Below are 22553 nucleotides of genomic sequence, written 5' to 3' on the forward strand. Positions count from 1 at the left end.
ATTGACAAAATGGAAACTGTTTTAGAGACCGTGGCTGAGGGCATCAAGTTCTAGATGTTGGCTTCTCACCTCTGTCATTCGCCAGCCATCGTAACTTTCGTCTCCTAAATGTCCACAGTCGTATGTGTGATGTGTGTAAAGTTTGCTTTTGACTTGGTCTGTTGTAGGTAGACGACGGACGAATCCCGTAACATACAGTTGAAGTCGGAAGTTTACATACACTTAGGTTGGAGTCATTAAAACTTGTTTTTCAACCACTCCACAAATGTCTTGTTAACAAACTATAGTTTTGGCAAGTCGGTTAAGACATCTACTTTGTGCATGACATAAGTAAAAACAAGTTAAAAAAATGTTTTGCCAATAATTGTTTATAGTCCGATTATGTCACTTATAATTCACTGTATCACAATTCCAGTGGGTCAGAAGTTTACATACACTACGTTGACTGTGCCTTTAAACAGCTTGGAAAATTCCAGCTTGGAAAATTTCAGAAAATGATGTCATGGCTTTTAGAAGCTTCTGATAGGCTAATTGACATAATTTGAGTCAATTGGAGGTGTACTTGTGGATGTATTTCAAGGTCTACCTTCAAACTCAGTGTCTCTTTGCTTGACATCATGGGAAAATCAAAAGAAATCAACCAAGACCTCAGAAAAACTGTAGACCTCCATAAGTCTGGTTCATCCTTGGGAGCAATTTCGAAATGCCTGCTTCAACTGTAGGTTAACTTTTATTTTACCAGGCAGGTCAATTAAGAACACATTCTTATTTAGTATGACGCCAAAATGGCAATCCAGTCAAATTCGGACTAAATATCATGATTATGTAGGCCAAGGATCATCAACTAGTATTCAGCCGCGGGCTGAAATTTTCTCGAGCCGATGGTAAGGTGTCCGGAACATAATTACAAATCATTTGTAGACTTCAAATTGACCAGCAAGAAGCCCAAACAGGTATATCATTTTACCAAAACATAATAATTTCAAACCTTGCTTAAATTTGTGTAGCTGATTGGCTGGTGTTTTTACTGTATTTTATGTCCAACAATAAAAATGAACAAAACAAACATATAACTATATATATATATGACAAACAATAAACCCTAGTAGCAAGGGGGGGGGGGGGGGGGAGAGGGGGGGGTGAGGGGGTGAGGGGGGGGGGGGGGGTGAGAGGGCGGTGAGGGGGGGAGAGAGAGAGAGGGGGGGGGGGGGGGTGGTTGGATGGAGGTGGGGGTGGTTGGATGGAGATATGTTGGCTGGGTGGGGTTGGGGGTGGAGACATGTTGGCTGGGTGGGGTTGGGGGTGGAGACATGTTGGCTGGGTGGGGTTGGGGGTGGAGACATGTTGGCTGGGTGGGGTTGGGGCAATGAGATGGGAGGTTGGGGGTGGAGACATGTTGGCTGGGTGGGGTTGGGGCAATGGGATGAGATGTTGGGGGTGGAGACATGTTGGCTGGGTGGGGTTGGGGGTGGAGACATGTTGCCAGGGTGGGGTTGGGGGTGGAGACATGTTGCCAGGGTGGGGTTGGGGGTGGAGGCATGTTGCCAGGGTGGGGTTGGGGGTGGAGACATGTTGCCAGGGTGGGGTTGGGGGTGGAGACATGTTGCCAGGGTGGGGTTGGGGGTGGAGGCATGTTGCCAGGGTGGGGTTGGGGGTGGAGACATGTTGCCAGGGTGGGGTTGGGGGTGGAGACATGTTGCCAGGGTGGGGTTGGGAGTGGAGACATGTTGCCAGGGTGGGGTTGGGGGTGGAGACATGTTGCCAGGGTGGGGTTGGGGTGGAGACATGTTGCCAGGGTGGGGTTGGGGGTGGACATGTTGCCAGGGTGGGGTTGGGGGTGGAGACATGTTGCCAGGGTGGGGTTGGGGGTGGAGACATGTTGCCAGGGTGGGGTTGGGGGTGGAGACATGTTGCCAGGGTGGGGTTGGGGGTGGAGACATGTTGCCAGGGTGGGGTTGGGGGTGGCCAGGGTGGGGTTGGGGGTGGAGACATGTTGCCAGGGTGGGGTTGGGGGTGGAGACATGTTGCCAGGGTGGGGTTGGGGGTGGAGGCATGTTGCCAGGGTGGGGTTGGGGGTGGAGACATGTTGCCAGGGTGGGGTTGGGGGTGGAGACATGTTGCCAGGGTGGGGTTGGGGGTGGAGACATGTTGCCAGGGTGGGGTTGGGGGTGGAGACATGTTGCCAGGGTGGGGTTGGGGGTGGAGACATGTTGCCAGGGTGGGGTTGGGGGTGGAGACATGTTGCCAGGGTGGGGTTGGGGGTGGAGACATGTTGCCAGGGTGGGGTTGGGGGTGGAGACATGTTGCCAGGGTGGGGTTGGGGGTGGAGACATGTTGCCAGGGTGGGGTTGGGGGTGGAGACATGTTGCCAGGGTGGGGTTGGGGGTGGAGACATGTTGCCAGGGTGGGGTTGGGGGTGGAGACATGTTGCCAGGGTGGGGTTGGGGGTGGAGACATGTTGCCAGGGTGGGGTTGGGGGTGGAGACATGTTGCCAGGGTGGGGTTGGGGGTGGAGACATGTTGCCAGGGTGGGGTTGGGGGTGGAGACATGTTGCCAGGGTGGGGTTGGGGGTGGAGACATGTTGCCAGGGTGGGGTTGGGGGTGGAGACATGTTGCCAGGGTGGGGTTGGGGGTGGAGACATGTTGCCAGGGTGGGGTTGGGGGTGGAGACATGTTGCCAGGGTGGGGTTGGGGGTGGAGGCTCACTTCCTTTAGTTTGTTTTCCTTTACATAACAAATGTATTATTTGTTAACTCATCAAAATGATCGATGCTTTGTATTCACATAACTTTTAAATGTCTTTTTATTTTTGAGTGGCAGCTCACAGGTGAATAGGAACTGAATATACAATTCTATGCCTATGTATATCATACCTCGTTGGGTGGTGGCCCTATATGATATCACACATACTTCAAGATTATTACACCAAGCAATTCCCGCCTAGTTATGAATGACTAAAATCTAAAATATCACTACAGTATTATAGACATGTGGAATGATTGATTGATGCATATACTGTAAGATAAGTTACTCCATACCAGGGTTAGATAAGGAGAAGAGGATATCCAAGCGATGTTGACATGACTGTATGGCATGTGTTTGTGAATTATAGCTGTGGCGTTTGACAGGTTAAATAGAGCTGTGTTACGGTCTTTACGATATCAACGGCCTCAGATGAACTCTATCTAATCCTCTCCATCTCCCCCCTGCAGCATGGCACAGAAAGAGAAGCTCCAGTGTCTGAAGGACTTCCATAAGGACACGCTGAAGCCTTCCCCGGGGAAGAGCCCTGGCACCCGGCCCGAGGACGAGGCAGAGGGGAAACCCGTCCAGAGGGAGAAGTGGAACTCCAAACTGGACTTTATCCTGTCCGTCGCTGGGGGCTTCGTGGGTTTAGGGAACGTCTGGCGTTTCCCATACCTCTGCTATAAGAATGGCGGAGGTGAGTTTCTGTCTCCTTTACAGCTACTGACTTGGACATGAAGGGTGAAATGGAATGAAGCCATTCCAATTCCAACTCTGTATTCTAAGAGGTTTGGGGTCAATGACCCTAATTCACTGTGACATATCCATGTAAGCAGAAGACGCAGAGTGTTGCGTTCTACGAGGGCATTAAAGTTAGCAGATGGTGTTGATACAGGTCATCAGGTAGCAGTCTCTCTGCATGTAACCATGGTTCCCATTACAGCTGCTGTCTAGGTCTAGAACCTGAAGGCTTTGCAGTTCAAAGCCATTCCAATTGACCAACCATTCGAAGGTTGACTTACTCGACTAACGACTGTCCTCCATCTCACTCCCTTCTAACATGACGGACGTCTAATTGTTTACCGTAATACTCCGACTGAGAAAGTTACTCCCTCGATTCACACATTCTCCATTGGTTTTGGCCCACTTTTTGTCTTTTGGAATCTGACACATTTGTGGTTACCGTGGTTATCGTTATTCGTCTTCTCCTCCTCCAGGTGCATTTCTCATCCCGTACACTATCTTCCTCTTTGGCGGCGGTCTCCCTGTGTTCTTCCTGGAGGTGGCCCTGGGACAATATACCTCCGAGGGTGGAATCACCTGCTGGGAAAAGCTTTGCCCCATCTTTACTGGTGAGTACATCTTTACTAGTGAGTACCACTTTACTGGTGAGTACATCTTTACTGGTGAGTACATCTTTACTAGTGAGTACATCTTTACTGGTGAGTACATCTTTACTGGTGAGTACATCTTTACTAGTGAGTACATCTTTACTGGTGAGTACATCTTTACTGGTGAGTACATCTTTACTAGTGAGTACATCTTTACTAGTGAGTACATCTTTACTAGTGAGTACATCTTTACTAGTGAGTACATCTTTACTGGTGAGTACATCTTTACTAGTGAGTATATCTTTACTGGTCAGTACATCTTTACTAGTGAGTACATCTTCACTAGTGAGTGCATCTTCACTAGTGAGTACATCTTTACTAGTCAGTACATCTTTACTAGTGAGTACATCTTTACTAGTCAGTACATCTTTACTAGTGAGTACATCTTTACTAGTCAGTACATCTTTACTAGTGAGTACATCTTTACAAGTGAGTACATCTTTACAAGTGAGTACATCTTTACTAGTGAGTACATCTTTACTAGTCAGTACATCTTTACTAGTGAGTACATCTTTACTAGTGAGTACATCTTTACTAGTGAGTACATCTTTACTAGTCAGTACATCTTTACTAGTGAGTACATCTTTACTAGTGAGTACATCTTTACTAGTGAGTACATCTTTACTAGTCAGTACATCTTTACTAGTGAGTACATCTTTACTAGTCAGTACATCTTTACTAGTCAGTACATCTTTACTAGTGAGTACATCTTTACTAGTCAGTACATCTTTACTAGTGAGTACATCTTTACTAGTCAGTACATCTTTACTAGTGAGTACATCTTTACTAGTCAGTACATCTTTACTAGTGAGTACATCTTTACTAGTCAGTACATTTTTTAAATTTATTTTTAGGTATTATTTCAGGTTTCCCTCATAAAATAGGTTTCTACCCTCAAGGGTATTTCGTGGTTAAATAAATATAAAATGAATACAACTTTTATTCATACAGGTAAGTCAATTAAAAAAACAGAATCTTATTTGCAATGACGACCTGGCAATCAAAGCTACTGTAGAAGAGCAGAACTTTCTCGGGTCAAATCAGGTCAATGACCTTTAGCAGCAATCAAATGTTGTGATGTACGAATGGCGTAGCTTTCTAAGGAATAGTAAATAATTGATGGACAGGGCAACCATATTCAGGCCAGGAAAGATACCACACATTATATTACACTGGCTCTGCCTCGCCCACACTGACTCCAGGGGAGTCCAATCAACTAGCCTTATTTTGATACTGCCTGGTTGCTAGGTGTCCTGTACTGCTGATGCATCCTGTTCCCCGTAGACTTCCTCCTCTCCTAACTGCCAACTAACTGCCAACTGATATGCCCTGGCTGCTTTAGATACAGTTGAAGTTGGAAGTTTACGTACACTTAGGTTGGAGTCAATAAAACTTGTTTTTCAACCGCTCCACAAATTTCTTGTTAACAAACTATAGTTTTGGCAAGTCGGTTAGGACATCTACTTTGTGCATGACACAAGTCATTTTTCCAACAATTGTTTACAGACAGATTATTTCACTTATAATTCACTGTATCACAATTCCAGTGGGTCAGAAGTTTACATACGCTTTGTTGACTGTGCCTTTAAACAGCTTGGAAAATTCCAGAAAATTATGTCATGGCTTTAGAAGCTTTTGATAGGCTAATTGACATTATTTGAGTCAATTGGAGGTATACCTGTGAATGTATTTCAGTGCCTCTTTGCTTGACATCATGGGAAAATTAAAAGAAATCAGCCAAGACCTCAGAAAAAAATGTAGACCTCCACAAGTCTGGTTCATCCTTGGGAGCAATTTCCAAACGCCTGAAGGTACCACGTTTATCTGTACAAACAATGGTGGGACCACGCAGCCATCATACCGCTCAGGAAGGAGACGCGTTCTGTCTCCTAGAGATGAACGTACTTTGGTGCGAAAAGTGCAAATCAATCCCAGAACAACAGCAAAGGACCTTGTGGAGATGCTGGAGGAAACAGGTACAAAAGTATCTATATCCACAGTAAAATGAGTCCTATATCGACGTAACTTGAAAGGCCGCTCAGCAAGGAAGAAGCCACTGCTCCAAAACCGCCATAAAATTGCCAGACTACAGTTTGCAACTGCATATGGGGACAAAGATTGTACTTTTTGGAGAAATGTCCTCTCGTCTGATGAAACAAAAATATAACTGTTTGGCCATAATGACCATTGTTGTGTTTGGAGGAAAAAGGGGGACACTTGCAAGCCGAATAACACCATCCCAACTGTGAAGCACTGGGGTGGCAGCATCATGTTGTGGGGGTGCTTTGCTGCAGGAGGAACCGGTGCACTTCACAAAATAGATGGCATCATGAGGAAGAAAGTGATGTGGATATATTGAAGCAACATCTCAAGACATCAGTCAGGAAATTAAAGCTTGGTTGCAAATGGGTCTTCCAAATGGACAATGACCCAAAGCATACATCCAAAGTTGTGGCAAAACGGCTTAAGGACAACAAAGTCAAGGTATTGGAGGGGCCATCACAAAGCCCTGACCTCAAGCCTATAATCCTATATCCTGTTCATGGGCAGAACTGAAAAAATGTGTGCGAGCAAGGAGGCCTACAAACCTGACTCAGTAAACACCAGCTCTGTCAGGAGGAATGGGTCAAAATGCACCCAAATGATTGTGGGAAGCTTGTGGACAGCTACCCGAAACGTTTGACCTAAGTTAAACCATTTAAAGGCAACACTACCAAATACTAATTGAGCTCATGTAAACTTCTGACGCACTGTTAATGTGATGAAAGAAATAAAAAGCTGAAATAAATAATTCTCTCTACTATTATTATGACATTTCACACACTTCTTAACAGGGATTTTTTACTAGGATTAAATGTCAGGAATTGTGAAAAACTGAGTTTAAACGTATTTGGCTAAAGGTGTATGTAAAACCTCCAACTTCAACTGTATTTCACACGTAGTACTGAGGGAAACTGAAAGGTAATAGAAGGTACTCTTGGCTGTTCTCCCTCTTGTCCTACTGCTCATCCCACTCAGAAAAAAACATCTGATATTTTGTTATTTTACCACTGCATATGTAATATTTCTTACCACATTCAATACTCACAAATCACGAGTCCCATAACATCCAGAACAAATTCAAGGAAACGTACAGTATTATACAGAGCCACGAGTGCCTGGGATTCCATCTCATATAGGGCAAGTGAAGAGAAAGCTTGGTTTGAAAAAACAAATCAAGCAACACCGTTTCTCCCCCATGTGACCTACTGGTTGTGTGTACTGACATGTGACCTACTGGTTGTGTGTACTGACATGTGACCTACTGGTTGTGTGTACTGACATGTGACCTACTGGTTGTGTGTACTGACATGTGACCTACTGGTTGTGTGTACTGACATGTGACCTACTGGTTGTGTGTACTGACATGTGACCTACTGGTTGTGTGTATGTACTGACATGTGACCTACTGGTTGTGTGTATGTACTGACATGTGACCTACTGGTTGTGTGTGCTGACATGTGACCTACTGGTTGTGTGTATGTACTGACATGTGACCTACTGGTTGTGTGTATGTACTGACATGTGACCTACTGGTTGTGTGTGCTGACATGTGACCTACTGGTTGTGTGTATGTACTGACATGTGACCTACTGGTTGTGTGTATGTACTGACATGTGACCTACTGGTTGTGTGTATGTACTGACATGTGACCTACTGGTTGTGTGTATGTACTGACATGTGACCTACTGGTTGTGTGTACTGACATGTGACCTACTGGTTGTGTGTGCTGACATGTGACCTACTGGTTGTGTGTATGTACTGACATGTGACCTACTGGTTGTGTAACGGTTTTCTTGATGAGAAGGAGAGTCGGACCAAAATGCAGCGTGTAGATTTCGATCCATGTTTTAATAAACAAACGTAAACCACGAATCAATACAAACACTACAAAAATAAAGAACGTAACGAAAACCTAAACAGCCTATCTGGTGAAAACACATAGACAGGAACAATCACCCACAACCACACAGTGAAACCCAGGCTACCTAAATATGGTTCCCAATCAGAGACAATGACTAACACCTGCCTCTGATTGAGAACCATATCAGGCCAGACATAGAAATAGACAAACAAGACATCCAACATAAAATGCCCACCCAGTTCACGTCCTGACCAACACTAAAACAAGGAAAACACACACAAACGATGGTCAGAACGTGACAGTACCCCCCCTCCAAGGTGCGGACTCCGGACGCACAACTTAAACCTATGGGGGAGGGTGTGGGTGGGCATCTGTCCGCGGTGGCGGCTCTGGCGCTGGACGTGGACCCCACTCCATAACAGTTTTAGTCCACCCCCTTAGCGTCCCTAGATAGGTTACCCTCCTTAAAGACCGCTCGGGACAGAGGGGCAGCTCGGGACAGAGGTAGCTCGGGACTGATGGGTAGCTCAGCACTGAGAGGAAGCTCAGCACTGAGAGGAAGCTCAGCACTGAGAGGAAGCTCAGGCAGGTGGTTGGATCCGGCAGATCCTGGCTGACTGGCGGATCCGGAAGAGTCTGGTCGACTGGCAGATCTGGAAGAGTCTGGTCGACTGGCAGATCTGGAAGAGTCTGGTCGACTGGCAGATCTGGAGGAGTCTGGTCGACTGGCAGATCTGGAGGAGTCTGGTCGACTGGCAGATCTGGAAGAGTCTGGTCGACTGGCAGATCTGGAAGAGTCTGGTCGACTGGCAGATCTGTAAGAGTCTGGTCGACTGGCAGATCTGGAAGATTCTGGTCGACTGGCAGATCTGGAAGAGTCTGGTCGACTGGCAGTTCTGGAAGAGTCTGGTCGACTGGCAGATCTGGAAGAGTCTGGTCGACTGGCAGATCTGGAAGAGTCTGGTCGACTGGCTGCTCTGGCTGCTCCATGCTGACTGGCTGCTCCATGATGACTGGCAGCTCTGGCTGCTCCATGCTGACTGGCTGCTCCATGCTGACTGGCAGCTCTGGCTGCTCCATGCTGACTGGCAGCTCTGGCTGCTCCATGCTGACTGGCTGCTCTGGCTGCTCCATGCTGACTGGCTGCTCCATGCTGACTGGCGGCCCTGGCTGCTCCATGCTGACTGGCGGCCCTGGCTGCTCCATGCTGACTGGCGGCCCTGGCTGCTCCATGCTGACTGGCGGCCCTGGCTGCTCCATACTGACTGGCGGCCCTGGCTGCTCCATGCTAACTGGCAGCTCTGGCGGCTCCTTGCAGACTGGCAGCTCTGGCGGCTCCTTGCAGACTGGCAGCTTTGGCGGCATCCTGCAGAAAGGCAGCTCTGGCGGCTCCTTGCAGACTGGCAGCTCCTTGCAGACTGGCAGCTCTATGCAGACGGGCAGCTCCTTGCAGACTGGCAGCTCCTTGCAGACTGGCAGCTCCTTGCAGACTGGCAGCTCCTTGCAGACTGGCAGCTCTATGCAGACTGGCAGTTCTGAACAGGCGGGAGACTCCGGCAGCGCTGTAGAGAAGGAAGGCTCTAACAGCGCTAAACAGGCGGGAGACTCCGACAGCGCTGGAGAGGAGGAAGGCTCTGGCAGCGCTGGACAGGCGAGGCGCACTGTAGGCCTGATGCGTGGTGCTGGCACTGGTGGTACTGGGCCGAGGACACGCACAGGAAGCCTGGTGCGGGGAGCTGCTACCGGAGGGCTGGGGTGTGGAGGTGGTACTGGAAAAACCGGACCGTGCAGGCGCACTGGAGCTCTTGAGCACCGAGCCTGCCCAACCTTACCTGGTTGAATGCTCACGGTCGCCCTGCCAGTGCGGCGAGGTGGAATAGCCCGCACTGGGCTATGCAGGCGAACCGGAGACACCGAGCGCAAGGCTGGTGCCATGTAAGCCGGCCCAAGGAGACGCACTGGGGACCAGCTGCGTAGAGCCGGCTTCATGGCATTAGGCTCGACGCTCAATCTAGCCCGGCCGACACGCGGAGCTGGAATATACCGCACCGGGCTATGCACCCGCACTGGAGACACCGTGCGCACCACTGCATAACACGGTGCCTGTCCGGTCTCTCTAGCCCCCCGGTAAGCACAGGGAGTCTGCCCAGGTCTCCTACCTGACGTAGCCATACTCCCTGTTAGCCCCCCCCCAAGAAATTTTTGGGGCTGCCTCTCAGGCTTCCATCCGCTACGTCGTGCTGCCTCCTCATATCTGCGCCTCTCAGCTTTCGCCGCCTCCAGTTCTTCTTTGGGGCGGCGATATTCTCCTGGCTGAGCCCAGGGTCCTCTTCCTTCTAATTCGTCCTCCCATGTCCATACCTCCTCTTTGGGCTGCTCCTGTTGCCTCTTCTCCTGCTGCACCTTTGGGCGGCTACACTCCCCTGGTTTAGCCCAGGGTCCTCTCCCGTCGAGGATTTCCTCCCATGTCCAGAAATTTATTGCGCGTCTCCTCGCGCTGCTCCTGCCTGTTGACACGCTGTATTCTGTAACGGTTTTCTTGATGGAACGGACCAAAATGCATAGATGCACACACACACACACACTACAAAAATAAAGTTAATCTTTTTAAATGTACAGTACCACCTGTCATACGTTTCCAACATAAAATGCCCACCCAGTTCACGTCCTGACCAACACTAAAACAAGGAAAACACACACAAACGATGGTCATGACAGGTTGTGTGTGCTGACATGTAGGTTTTTCATGTTAATCTTTTACACTATTTTTGGACACACCTACTCATTCAAGGGTTTTTCTTTATTTTTCTATAATAGTGAAGACATCAAAACTATGAAATAACACATGGAATCATGTGGGGAGGAAAAAAGTGTTTAACATATCAAAATATATTTTATATTTGAGATTCTTTAAAGTAGACCCCCCCCCCCCCCCACACACACACACACACACACACAAGCCCTTGAGACCCAGCCATGCTGTGAACAGAGTGTGCTGAATTATAGGTTGCTATGGCAGCAGCACAGGAAAACATGAGAGGGATGCCTAGCAATGAGGTCTGGCCCAAGAAGGAGACAGACAGACAGACAGGCAGACAGACAGACAGACAGACAGGCAGGCAGACAGGCAGACAGGCAGACAGACAGGCAAGCAGGCAGGCAGACAGGCAGGCAGACAGACAGACAGGCAGGCAGGCAGGCAGACAGACAGACAGACATCTCAGAAACAGGACAGACAGACAGACAGACAGACAGACAGACAGACAGACAGACAGACAGACAGACAGACAGACAGACACACATCTCAGAAACAGGACAGACAGACACACATCTCAGAAACAGGACAGACAGACAGACATCTCAGAAACAGGACAGACAGTACACTGTATGTATCAGTGTAGATGGCAGCAGGCTGACAAGCTCTACCTGTATACATAGGCTACATCTCAAACGGCATCCAGTTGTCCCCTACATAGTGCAGTATGGGCCAAAAGTATTGCACTGTATAGGGAATAGGGTGCTGTTTGGGACACAGACAGGCACTCACCTCCAGCAAAAACCAGGCCAAGCCTCACTCTAACCCTCTCTACTTGTATAATACATTGAGACATCTGCATAACAAGCTGTCACTTTTCAGCCCTGGCGTCTGCCTGCCTGAATGTATTGGTGGGGGCGTCCCAGTTTCATTTTCATTAAGGGGAAGTGACAAGAGGGTGACAGTGGAGAGGATGGGAGAAGATGTAGATTTTTATTCAGGGTAGTGACGTTGAGTGACTGTGGGGCGGGGGGGACGTTATCATTGCTGTTTGTTTTCAACAGGGGTGTTAACATGTGATCTGTGAGAGGAAGGGAGAGAATGGAGGAAACGAGGGAGGAGGGGGATGAGAGTAGAGGATGAGGAGCGGGGGGGAGGAAGAAGAGGAGATTTTCACATCCTAATTCTAAATGATTACAACAGCATTCAAAACATACACATTGCAACATTTAGCTACATTGGGTTTCTTAATATCAAATCTCCCTTCCTAAGTGTTTTTGTACAGTGTACTATAATCTCTCTGATCCAGACGCAAGCCTCTGAATATGTCATGTTTTCTGATGTCTGGCAAGATTAATATTCATGAGACCTGACCTTTCCACCCCCCCCCCCCCAGGTATCGGCTACGCTTCTATTGTGATCGTGTCCCTCCTGAACATCTACTACATAGTGATCCTGGCCTGGGGTTTGTACTACCTGTTCCAGTGCTTCCAGCCGGAGCTGCCCTGGGCCAAGTGTAAGAACTCCTGGAACACAGACCGCTGTGTGGAGGACACCGTCCGTAAGAACAAGACCCTGATGCTGGCCGCTAACATCACCAACTTCACCTCGCCCGTCACCGAGTTCTGGGAGTGAGTACAGTTAACTTTTAAAATGTATTTAAATTGATTTTTTATCTATACAGAATAGTTTCACTGAGTTCTGGCAGTGAGTACAGTGCTGGAATATACTTGATTTAGCTAATTGAATCGTTCCTTTAGTTCCTTTAGTTCCTTTAGTTCCTTTCCTTTAGTTCCTTTAGTTCCTTTCCTTTAGTTCCTTTAGTTCCTTTAGTTCCTTTCCTTTAGTTCCTTTAGTTCCTTTAGTTCCTTTCCTTTAGTTCCTTTAGTTCCTTTCCTTTAGTTCCTTTAGTTCCTTTCCTTTAGTTCCTTTAGTTCCTTTAGTTCCTTTCCTTTAGTTCCTTTAGTTCCTTTCCTTTATTTCCTTTAGTTCCTTTCCTTTAGTTCCTTTAGTTCCTTTCCTTTATTTCCTTTAGTTCCTTTCCTTTAGTTCCTTTAGTTCCTTTCCTTTAGTTCCTTTAGTTCCTTTAGTTCCTTTCCTTTAGTTCCTTTAGTTCCTTTCCTTTAGTTCCTTTAGTTCCTTTCCTTTAGTTCCTTTAGTTCCTTTCCTTTAGTTCCTTTAGTTCCTTTAGTTCCTTTCCTTTAGTTCCTTTAGTTCCTTTAGTTCCTTTCCTTTAGTTCCTTTCCTTTAGTTCCTTTAGTTCCTTTAGTTCCTTTCCTTTAGTTCCTTTAGTTCTTTTCCTTTAGTTCCTTTAGTTCCTTTCCTTTAGTTCCTTTAGTTCCTTTCCTTTAGTTCCTTTAGTTCCTTTCCTTTAGTTCCTTTAGTTCCTTTAGTTCCTTTCCTTTAGTTCCTTTAGTTCCTTTCCTTTAGTTCCTTTAGTTCCTTTCCTTTAGTTCCTTTAGTTCCTTTCCTTGAGTTCCTTTAGTTCCTTTCCTTTATTTCCTTTAGTTCCTTTCCTTTAGTTCCTTTAGTTCCTTTCCTTTAGTTCCTTTCCTTTAGTTCCTTTAGTTCCTTTAGTTCCTTTCCTTTAGTTCCTTTAGTTCCTTTCCTTTAGTTCCTTTAGTTCCTTTCCTTTAGTTCCTTTAGTTCCTTTCCTTTATTTCCTTTAGTTCGTTTCGTTCCTTTCTTTTTAGTTCCTTTCATTTAGTTCCTTTCACGGGTCTCCCTTGAGACCTCAAAGGCACTACTTGGTTAAATAAAGGTACAAATAGTGTAGCAAAGGGCCTCATTGTAAAATAGGTAGCCTTTTAGCATTCAAGTTTAGGGCTCCATTCTTGTTGTTATCACGTCCTTTAGCCCTCCCTCTGCTTCCCCACCTCCCTCTGCTTCCCCACCTCCCTCTGCTTCCCCACCTCCTTCTGCTTCCCCACCTCCCTCTGCTTCCCCACCTCTCCTCTGCTTCTCCACCACTCCTCTGCTTCCCCACCTCTCCTCTGCTTCCCCACCACTCCTCTGCTTCCCCACCTCCCTCTGCTTCAACACCTCCCTCTGCTTCCCAACCACTCCTCTGCTTCCCCACCACTCCTCTGCTTCCCCACCACTCCTCTGCTTCTTCACCACTCCTCTGCTTCCCCACCTCTCCTCTGCTTCCCCACCACTCCTCTGCTTCCCCACCACTCCTCTGCTTCCCCACCACTCCTCTGCTTCCCCACCACTCCTCTGCTTCTTCACCACTCCTCTGCTTCCCCACCTCTCCTCTGCTTCCCCACCACTCCTCTGCTTCCCCACCACTCCTCTGCTTCCCCACCTCTCCTCTGCTTCCCCACCTCACCTCTGCTTCTCCACCTCTCCTCTGCTTCTCCACCACTCCTCTGCTTCCCCACCACTCCTCTGCTTCTCCACCTCTCCTCTGCTTCCCCACCTCTCCTCTGCTTCCCCCTTCCCCACCACTCCTCTGCTTCCCCCTTCTCCACCACTCCTCTGATTCTCCACCACTCCTCTGCTTCCCCACCACTCCTCTGCTTCTCCACCACTCCTCTGCTTCCCCACCTCTCCTCTGCTTCCCCCTTCCCCACCACTCCTCTGCTTCCCCCTTCTCCACCTCTCCTCTGCTTCTCCACCTCTCCTCTGCTTCCCCACCACTCCTCTGCTTCCCCTCCTCTGCCACCACTCCTCTGCTCTGCTTCCCCACCACTCCTCTGCTTCCCCACCACTCATCTGCTTCCCCACCACTCCTCTGCTTCCCCACCACTCCTCTGCTTCTCCACCACTCCTCTACTTCCCCACCACTCTTCTGCTTCCCCACCTCTCCTCTGCTTCCCCACCACTCCTCTGCTTCCCCACCACTCCTCTGCTTCCCCCTTCCCCACCACTCCTCTGCTTCCCCACCACTCCTCTGCTTCCCCACCACTCCTCTGCTTCCCCACCACTCCTCTGCTTCCCCCTTCCCCACCTCTCCTCTGCTTCCCCACCACTCCTCTGCTTCCCCACCACTCCTCTGCTTCTCCACCACTCCTCTGCTTCCCCACCACTCCTCTGCTTCCCCACCACTCCTCCTGCTTCCCCACCACTCCTCTGCTTCTCCACCACTCCTCTGCTTCCCCACCATTCATCTGCTTCCCCACCACTCCTCTGCTTCCCCCTTCCCCACCTCTCCTCTGCTTCCCCCCACTCCCCACCACTCCTCTGCTTCCACACCACTGCTCTGCTTCCCCACCTCTCCTCTGCTTCCCCACCACTCCTCTGCTTCCCCACCTCTCCTCTGCTTCCCCACCACTCCTCTGCTTCCCCACCTCTCCTCTGCTTCCCCCTTCCCCACCACTCCTCTGCTTCCCCCTTCTCCACCTCTCCTCTGCTTCTCCACCTCTCCTCTGCTTCCCCACCACTCCTCTGCTTCCCCACCACTCCTCTGCTTCCCCACCACTACTCTGCTTCCCCCTTCCCCACCTCTCCTCTGCTTCCCCACCACTCCTCTGCTTCCCCACCACTCCTCTGCTTCTCTACCTCTCCTCTGCTTCCCCACCACTCCTCTGCTTCCCCACCACTCCTCTGCTTCTCCACAACTCCCCTGCTTCCCCACCATTCATCTGCTTCCCCACCTCTCCTCTGCTTCCCCCTTCCCCACCTCTCCTCTGCTTCCCCCTTCCCCACCACTCCTCTGCTTCCCCACCACTGCTCTGCTTCCCCACCTCTCCTCTGCTTCCCCACCACTCCTCTGCTTCCCCACCTCTCCTCTGCTTCCCCACCACTCCTCTGCTTCCCCACCACTCCTCTGCTTCACCACCCTCTGCTTCTCTGCTTCCCCCTTCCCCACCACTCCTCTGCTTCCCCCTTCTCCACCTCTCCTCTGCTTCTCCACCTCTCCTCTGCTTCTCCACCACTCCTCTGCTTCCCCACCACTCCTCTGCTTCCCCACCACTCCTCTGCTTCCCCACCACTCCTCTGCTTCCCCACCACTCCTCTGCTTCCCCACCACTCCTCTGCTTCCCCACCTCTCCTCTGCTTCTCCACCACTCCTCTGCTTCTCCACCACTCCTCTGCTTCTCCACCACTCCTCTGCTTCCCCACCACTCTTCTGCTTCCCCACCTCTCCTCTGCTTCCCCACCACTCCTCTGCTTCCCCACCACTCCTCTGCTTCCCCCTTCCCCACCACTCCTCTGCTTCCCCCTTCTCTACCTCTCCTCTGCATCTCCACCACTCCTCTGCTTCCCCACCACTCCTCTGCTTCCCCACCACTCCTCTGCTTCCCCACCACTCCTCTCCTCTGCTTCCCCACCACTCCTCTGCTTCCCCACCACTCCTCTGCCTCCCCACCACTCATCTGCTTCCCCACCACTCCTCTGCTTCCCCACCTCTCCTCTGCTTCCCCACCACTCCTCTGCTTCTCCACCACTCCTCTGCTTCCCCACCACTCCTCTGCTTCCCCCTTCCTCTGCTTCCCCACCTCCCCACCACTCCTCTGCTTCCCCACCTCTCCTCTGCTTCCCCACCACCCCTCTGCTTCCCCACCTCTCCTCTGCTTCCCCACCACTCCTCTGCTTCTCCACCACTCATCTGCTTCCCCACCACTCCTCTGCTTCCCCCTTCCCCACCACTCCTCTGCTTCCCCACCTCTCCTCTGCTTCCCCACCACTCCTCTGCTTCTCCACCACTCCTCTGCTTCTCCACCACTCCTCTGCTTCCCCACCACTCCTCTGCTTCCCCACCACTCCCCCCCTTCCCCATCCCCCCCTTCCCCACCTCTCACCTGCTTCCCCACCTCTCACCTGCTGCCCCCTTCCCCACCTTCCACACCTCTCCCCTTTCCGCTGTTTCTCCTTTCCTCTCCCCTGCTTCTCCTTTCCTCTCCCCTGTTTCTCCTTTCCTCTCCCCTTCTTCTCCTTTCCTCTCCCCTTCTTCTCCTTTCCTCTCCCCTGCTTCTCCTTTCCTCTCCCCTGTTTCTCCTTTCCTCTCCCCTTCTTCTCCTTTCCTCTCCCCTGTTTCTCCTTTCCTCTCCCCTGTTTCTCCTTTCCTCTCCCCTTCTTCTCCTTTCCTCTCCCCTGTTTCTCCTTTCCCCTCCCCTTCTTCTCCTTTCCTCTCCCCTTCTTCTCCTTTCCTCTCCCCTTCTTCTCCTTTCCTCTCCCCTTCTTCTCCTTTCCTCTCCCCTTCTTCTCCTTTCCTCTCCCCTGCTTCTCCCTTCCTTTCCCCTGCTTCTCCTTTCCTTTCCCAACAGTCATGTTTATCTGGTAGCGCTTAGACAAACACAAACACAGGGCCAGGAACAGGTAAACCACTCTTAACTGAGAAGAGTAGAGATGAGACTGGCTGGCTGGAGCTGAAGGACAAGCTGTAAACCGATACTTAGACGCCAGCCAGCCGTCTACTCTGTCATGTCTCTGTGGTGTTTTCATTCGGCTTCTCTGAAACATCCACACACGTTGTACCTTTTGTGAAGGATTCTAGGGAAGTGACCTTTATCTGAGGACTGCTGTGTAGTACAGGCTTTATAAAAAGCAGGTTCCTGGCCCTTGTCATAGCTGACTTGGTAAAATTCTGGGCCCTTCTCATAGCTGACTTGGTAAAATTCTGGGCCCTTGTCATAGCTGACTTGGTAAAATTCTGGGCCCTTGTCATAGCTGACTTGGTAAAATTCTGGGTCCTTCTCATAGCTGACTTGGTAAAATTCTGGGCCCTTGTTATAGCTGACTTGGTAAAATTCTGGGCCCTTGTTATAGCTGACTTGGTAAAATTCTGGGCCCTTGTCATAGCTGACTTGTTAAAATTCTGGGCCCTTGCCATAGCTGACTTGGTAAAATTCTGGGCCCTTGTTATAGCTGACTTGGTAAAATTCTGGGCCCTTGTTATAGCTGACTTGGTAAAATTCTGGGCCCTTGTTATAGCTGACCTGGTCAAATTATTGTCTCTTGTTATAACTGACTTGGCCAAATTATTGTCTCTTGTTATAACTGACTTGGTCAAATTATTGTCTCTTGTTATAACTGACTTGGTCAAATTATTGTCTCTTGTTATAACTGACTTGGTCAAATTATTGTCTCTTGTTATAACTGACTTGGTCAAATTATTGTCTCTTGTTATAACTGACTTGGTAAATTCTGGGCCTTGTGTTATAACTGGCTTGGTAAATTCTGGGTCTTGTGTTATAACTGGCTTGGTAAATTCTGGGCCTTGTGTTATAACTGGCTTGGTAAATTCTGGGCCTTGTGTTATAACTGGCTTGGTAAATTCTGGGCCTTGTGTTATAACTGGCTTGGTAAATTCTGGGCCTTGTGTTATAACTGGCTTGGTAAATTCTGGGCCTTGTGTTATAACTGACTTGGTAAATTCTGGGCCTTGTGTTATAACTGGCTTGGTAAATTCTGGGTCTTGTGTTATAACTGGCTTGGTAAATTCTGGGCCTTGTGTTATAACTGGCTTGGTAAATTATGGACCTTGTGTTATAACTGACTTGGTAAATTCTGGGCCTTGTGTTATAACTGGCTTGGTAAATTCTGGGCCTTGTGTTATAACTGGCTTGGTAAATTCTGGGCCTTGTGTTATAACTGGCTTGGTAAATTCTGGGCCTTGTGTTATAACTGGCTTGGTAAATTCTGGGCCTTGTGTTATAACTGGCTTGGTAAATTCTGGGCCTTGTGTTATAACTGGCTTGGTAAATTCTGCGCCTTGTGTTATAACTGGCTTGGTAAATTCTGGGCCTTGTGTTATAACTGGCTTGGTAAATTCTGGGCCTTGTGTTATAACTGACTTGGTAAATTCTGGACCTTGTGTTATAACTGACTTGGTAAATTCTGGGCCTTGTGTTATAACTGGCTTGGTAAATTCTGGGCCTTGTGTTATAACTGGCTTGGTAAATTCTGGGCCTTGTGTTATAACTGACTTGGTAAATTCTGGGCCTTGTGTTATAACTGGCTTGGTAAATTCTGGGCCTTGTGTTATAACTGGCTTGGTAAATTCTGGGCCTTGTGTTATAACTGGCTTGGTAAATTCTGCGCCTTGTGTTATAACTGGCTTGGTAAATTCTGGGCCTTGTGTTATAACTGACTTGGTAAATTCTGGGCCTTGTGTTATAACTGGCTTGGTAAATTCTGGGCCTTGTGTTATAACTGGCTTGGTAAATTCTGGGCCTTGTGTTATAACTGGCTTGGTAAATTCTGCGCCTTGTGTTATAACTGGCTTGGTAAATTCTGGGCCTTGTGTTATAACTGGCTTGGTAAATTATGGACCTTGTGTTATAACTGACTTGGTAAATTCTTGGCCTTGTGTTATAACTGGCTTGGTAAATTCTGGGCCTTGTGTTATAACTGACTTGGTAAATTCTGGGCCTTGTGTTATAACTGACTTGGTAAATTCTGGGCCTTGTGTTATAACTGGCTTGGTAAATTCTGGGCCTTGTGCTATAACTGGGCCTTGTGTTATAACTGGCTTGGTAAATTCTGGGCCTTGTGTTATAACTGGCTTGGTAAATTCTGGGCCTTGTGTTATAACTGGCTTGGTAAATTCTGGGCCTTGTGTTATAACTGGCTTGGTAAATTCTGGGCCTTGTGTTATAACTGGCTTGGTAAATTATGGACCTTGTGTTATAACTGACTTGGTAAATTCTTGGCCTTGTGTTATAACTGGCTTGGTAAATTCTGGGCCTTGTGTTATAACTGACTTGGTAAATTCTTGGCCTTGTGTTATAACTGGCTTGGTAAATTCTGGGCCTTGTGTTATAACTGACTTGGTAAATTCTGGGCCTTGTGTTATAACTGACTTGGTAAATTCTGGGCCTTGTGTTATAACTGACTTGGTAAATTCTGGGCCTTGTGTTATAACTGACTTGGTAAATTCTGGGCCTTGTGTTATAACTGACTTGGTAAATTCTGGGCCTTGTGTTATAACTGACTTGGTAAATTCTGGATAACCTGACTTGGTAAATTCTGGGCCTTGTGTTATAACTGACTTGGTAAATTCTGGGCCTTGTGTTATAACTGACTTGTTGTGTTATAACTGACTTGGTAAATTCTGGGCCTTGTGTTATAACTGACTTGGTAAATTCTGGGCCTTGTTATAACTGGCTTGGTAAATTATGGACCTTGTGTTATAACTGACTTGGTAAATTCTGGGCCTTGTGTTATAACTGGCTTGGTAAATTCTGGACCTTGTGTTATAACTGACTTGGTAAATTCTGGGCCTTGTGTTATAACTGGCTTGGTAAATTCTTTGGTTATAACTGGCTTGGTAAATTCTGGGCCTTGTGTTATAACTGACTTGGTAAATTCTGGGCCTTGTGTTATAACTGACTTGGTAAATTCTGGGCCTTGTGTTATAACTGACTTGGTAAATTCTGGGCCTTGTGTTATAACTGACTTGGTAAATTCTGGGCCTTGTGTTATAACTGGCTTGGTAAATTCTGGGCCTTGTGTTATAACTGGCTTGGTAAATTATGCGCCTTGTGCTATAACTGGCCACAAAAATCAATAGGACGTAGTTCTAGCTCTGGCTGTCCTACTAATCTAACATCGAACTAGTCTGACTGCGTGCGTCCTCTCATCTCTCCATAGACGTAATGTTCTCAGCATCTCCAGTGGCATCGATGAGATCGGGGAGGTCAAGTGGGACCTGGCCCTCTGTCTGTTGGGGGTCTGGGTTATCTGCTTCTTCTGCATCTGGAAGGGAGTCAAATCCACCGGAAAGGTGAGCTGGGATGCCGTTTCTGTCCATTTCCGGTTTTATAAAGCCCTTTACACATCAGCATTTGTCACTAAAGTGCTTTACAGATACCCGGCTTAGACCACAATGAGCAAACAAAGCTGAAGTGATAGCACAGAGGCCATCTATACTCCTCTATATGGGGTCTATAGATGCTCAAACTATCAATTTGGTTGATATGCAACAACTTCCTTGAGTTAAGTTTAGGATTAGGCTAAGTTTAAGCGTCAGGGTTTGGTGGTGATAGTTATTCTGTTAGTCCTCTTGTTTGTCTCTCTATCTCTGGGCTCTGACGCTTCCTGGTTTAGCTTAAGGACATACATCAAATCGTACAGTCTACTACTATAGTACAGGCTGTCACTATAAACCAAGAGCAGTTTCCCACAGTGCATTTACATCTCAGTATAATGAGTGTAGACAAGAGCCAGACCAGTCACAGCAACACCCGCGGGGACCGCTAGGAAGCTGGATCGATCCCAGACACCTTGTCTTATTGCCCCACTCTCATTTATTCATTGGTTTAGGCTGATTTATGTTTCCTTGTCCCTCTAAGCTGTAAGTTATCCAGTCTCTGCGGTCTTTGGTTCCTGAAAAGGGAAGCGTAGTCAGCCTTCACAAAACAAGAGGCGAGAGTATAACAGAAAGGATTGGATCGTGATAAAAGATGGGCTTGTGACAGCCTGATTCTGACAGTTAACTTAGACTGTCTCAATGTCCTAACACATAAGATTTTAAGTGTTTTTAACAAAATAATGATATTGTTTGTGAGATCTACACTGTCGATGTGTAAATCTACTGATACATTGTCTCATGTTTTGTCCTCTGTTTTCCTACAGGTTGTTTACGTCACCGCTACCTTCCCCTTCGTCATGCTGATCATTCTGTTGATCCGCGGCGTCACTTTGCCAGGAGCATCTGAAGGAATCAAGTTCTACCTGTACCCAGACCTGCAACGTCTTAAAGACCCCGAGGTAGAACCACCTAGCCCTGTCCTGTCCTGTCCTGCTCTGCTCTGCTCTGCTCTGCCCTGCCCCTCCCTGCCCTGACCTGCCCCGCCCTGTCCTGCCCTGCTCTGCTCTGCCCTGCTCTGCTCTGCCCTGCCCCTCCCTGCCCTGACCTGCCCCGCCCTGCCCTGTCCTGCCCTGCCCTGCGCTGCCCTGTCCTGCTCTGCCCTGCCCTGCCCTGCCCCTCCCTGTCCTGCCCTGCCCTGCCCCTCCCTGCCCTGCCCTGTCCTGCGCTGCCCTGCCCTGCCCTGCCCTGCCCTGCCCTGCCCCTCCCTGTCCTGCCCTGCCCTGCCCCTCCCTGCCCTGTCCTGTCCTGCCCTGCCCTGTCCTGCCCTGCCCTGCCCTGGCTGGGATTCAAACAAACCACACTAAATCCTGGCCTAAAGCCCAAATAGTCAAAATACTACCCAGTGTATCCCAAAGCTTGCGCCTCAGCCTTCGTGTCTTACTTCTCTCCTCCTTCTACCTCCAGGTTTGGATCGATGCCGGCACTCAGATCTTCTTCTCCTATGCCATCTGTCTGGGAGCTATGACATCACTGGGGAGCTACAACAAGTACAAATACAACTGCTATAGGTGAGTGTCAGCGCCAGAGGAGGCGGGAGGGAGGTGATTGGTTGTGGGTCCTAATCCAGTGGGTGAAAGAAAAATGGGTAACAAAACAAGACAAAAAAAGTGGGGGGGTGGGGAGGGGGGGGGGGGGGGGGGTCTAGGTTCCTTTTGTGTTCATTAACAACCTCCATGACATATGTGTGATATAGGGACTGTTTGCTGCTGGGAGGCCTGAACAGCGGTACCAGTTTTGTGTCTGGCTTCGCAATATTTTCCGTCCTGGGCTTCATGGCACAAGAGCAAGGGGTGGACATTGCCGATGTGGCAGAGTCAGGTACGAGGTGGTCAAAGTGGCAGTGATGGTGGGCGCTGCTACTTAAAAATAAACAAACAACAAATAAACAAACAACAACTAAACAAACAACAGTTGCTGGTTCTATCCAACAGAAATAATATAAAATCTTAAAAACACACTAGATAAAAAGTTAAATGTAATGAAAGAAGTGGATTCAT

General features: G+C 48.6%; 1 protein-coding gene across 1 annotated transcript in view; it reads left to right on the plus strand.

The window, feature by feature from the left end:
* The window catches only part of LOC139371450 (sodium- and chloride-dependent taurine transporter-like), a 39616-nt gene that overhangs the window by 10537 nt on the left and 6526 nt on the right, over positions 1–22553 (plus strand). Inside the window, exons 2-8 of the mRNA XM_071111872.1 lie at positions 3214–3443; positions 3964–4098; positions 12193–12427; positions 20337–20469; positions 21321–21455; positions 21961–22064; positions 22250–22374. Coding sequence (XP_070967973.1) covers positions 3215–3443; positions 3964–4098; positions 12193–12427; positions 20337–20469; positions 21321–21455; positions 21961–22064; positions 22250–22374 — 1096 coding nt within the window. The 5' untranslated portion in view covers position 3214. The remainder of the gene's footprint in view (positions 1–3213; positions 3444–3963; positions 4099–12192; positions 12428–20336; positions 20470–21320; positions 21456–21960; positions 22065–22249; positions 22375–22553) is intronic.

This window comes from Oncorhynchus clarkii, chromosome 17, assembly GCF_045791955.1.
Source record: "Oncorhynchus clarkii lewisi isolate Uvic-CL-2024 chromosome 17, UVic_Ocla_1.0, whole genome shotgun sequence".
In the NCBI taxonomy this organism is placed as follows: Eukaryota; Metazoa; Chordata; class Actinopteri; order Salmoniformes; family Salmonidae; genus Oncorhynchus; species Oncorhynchus clarkii.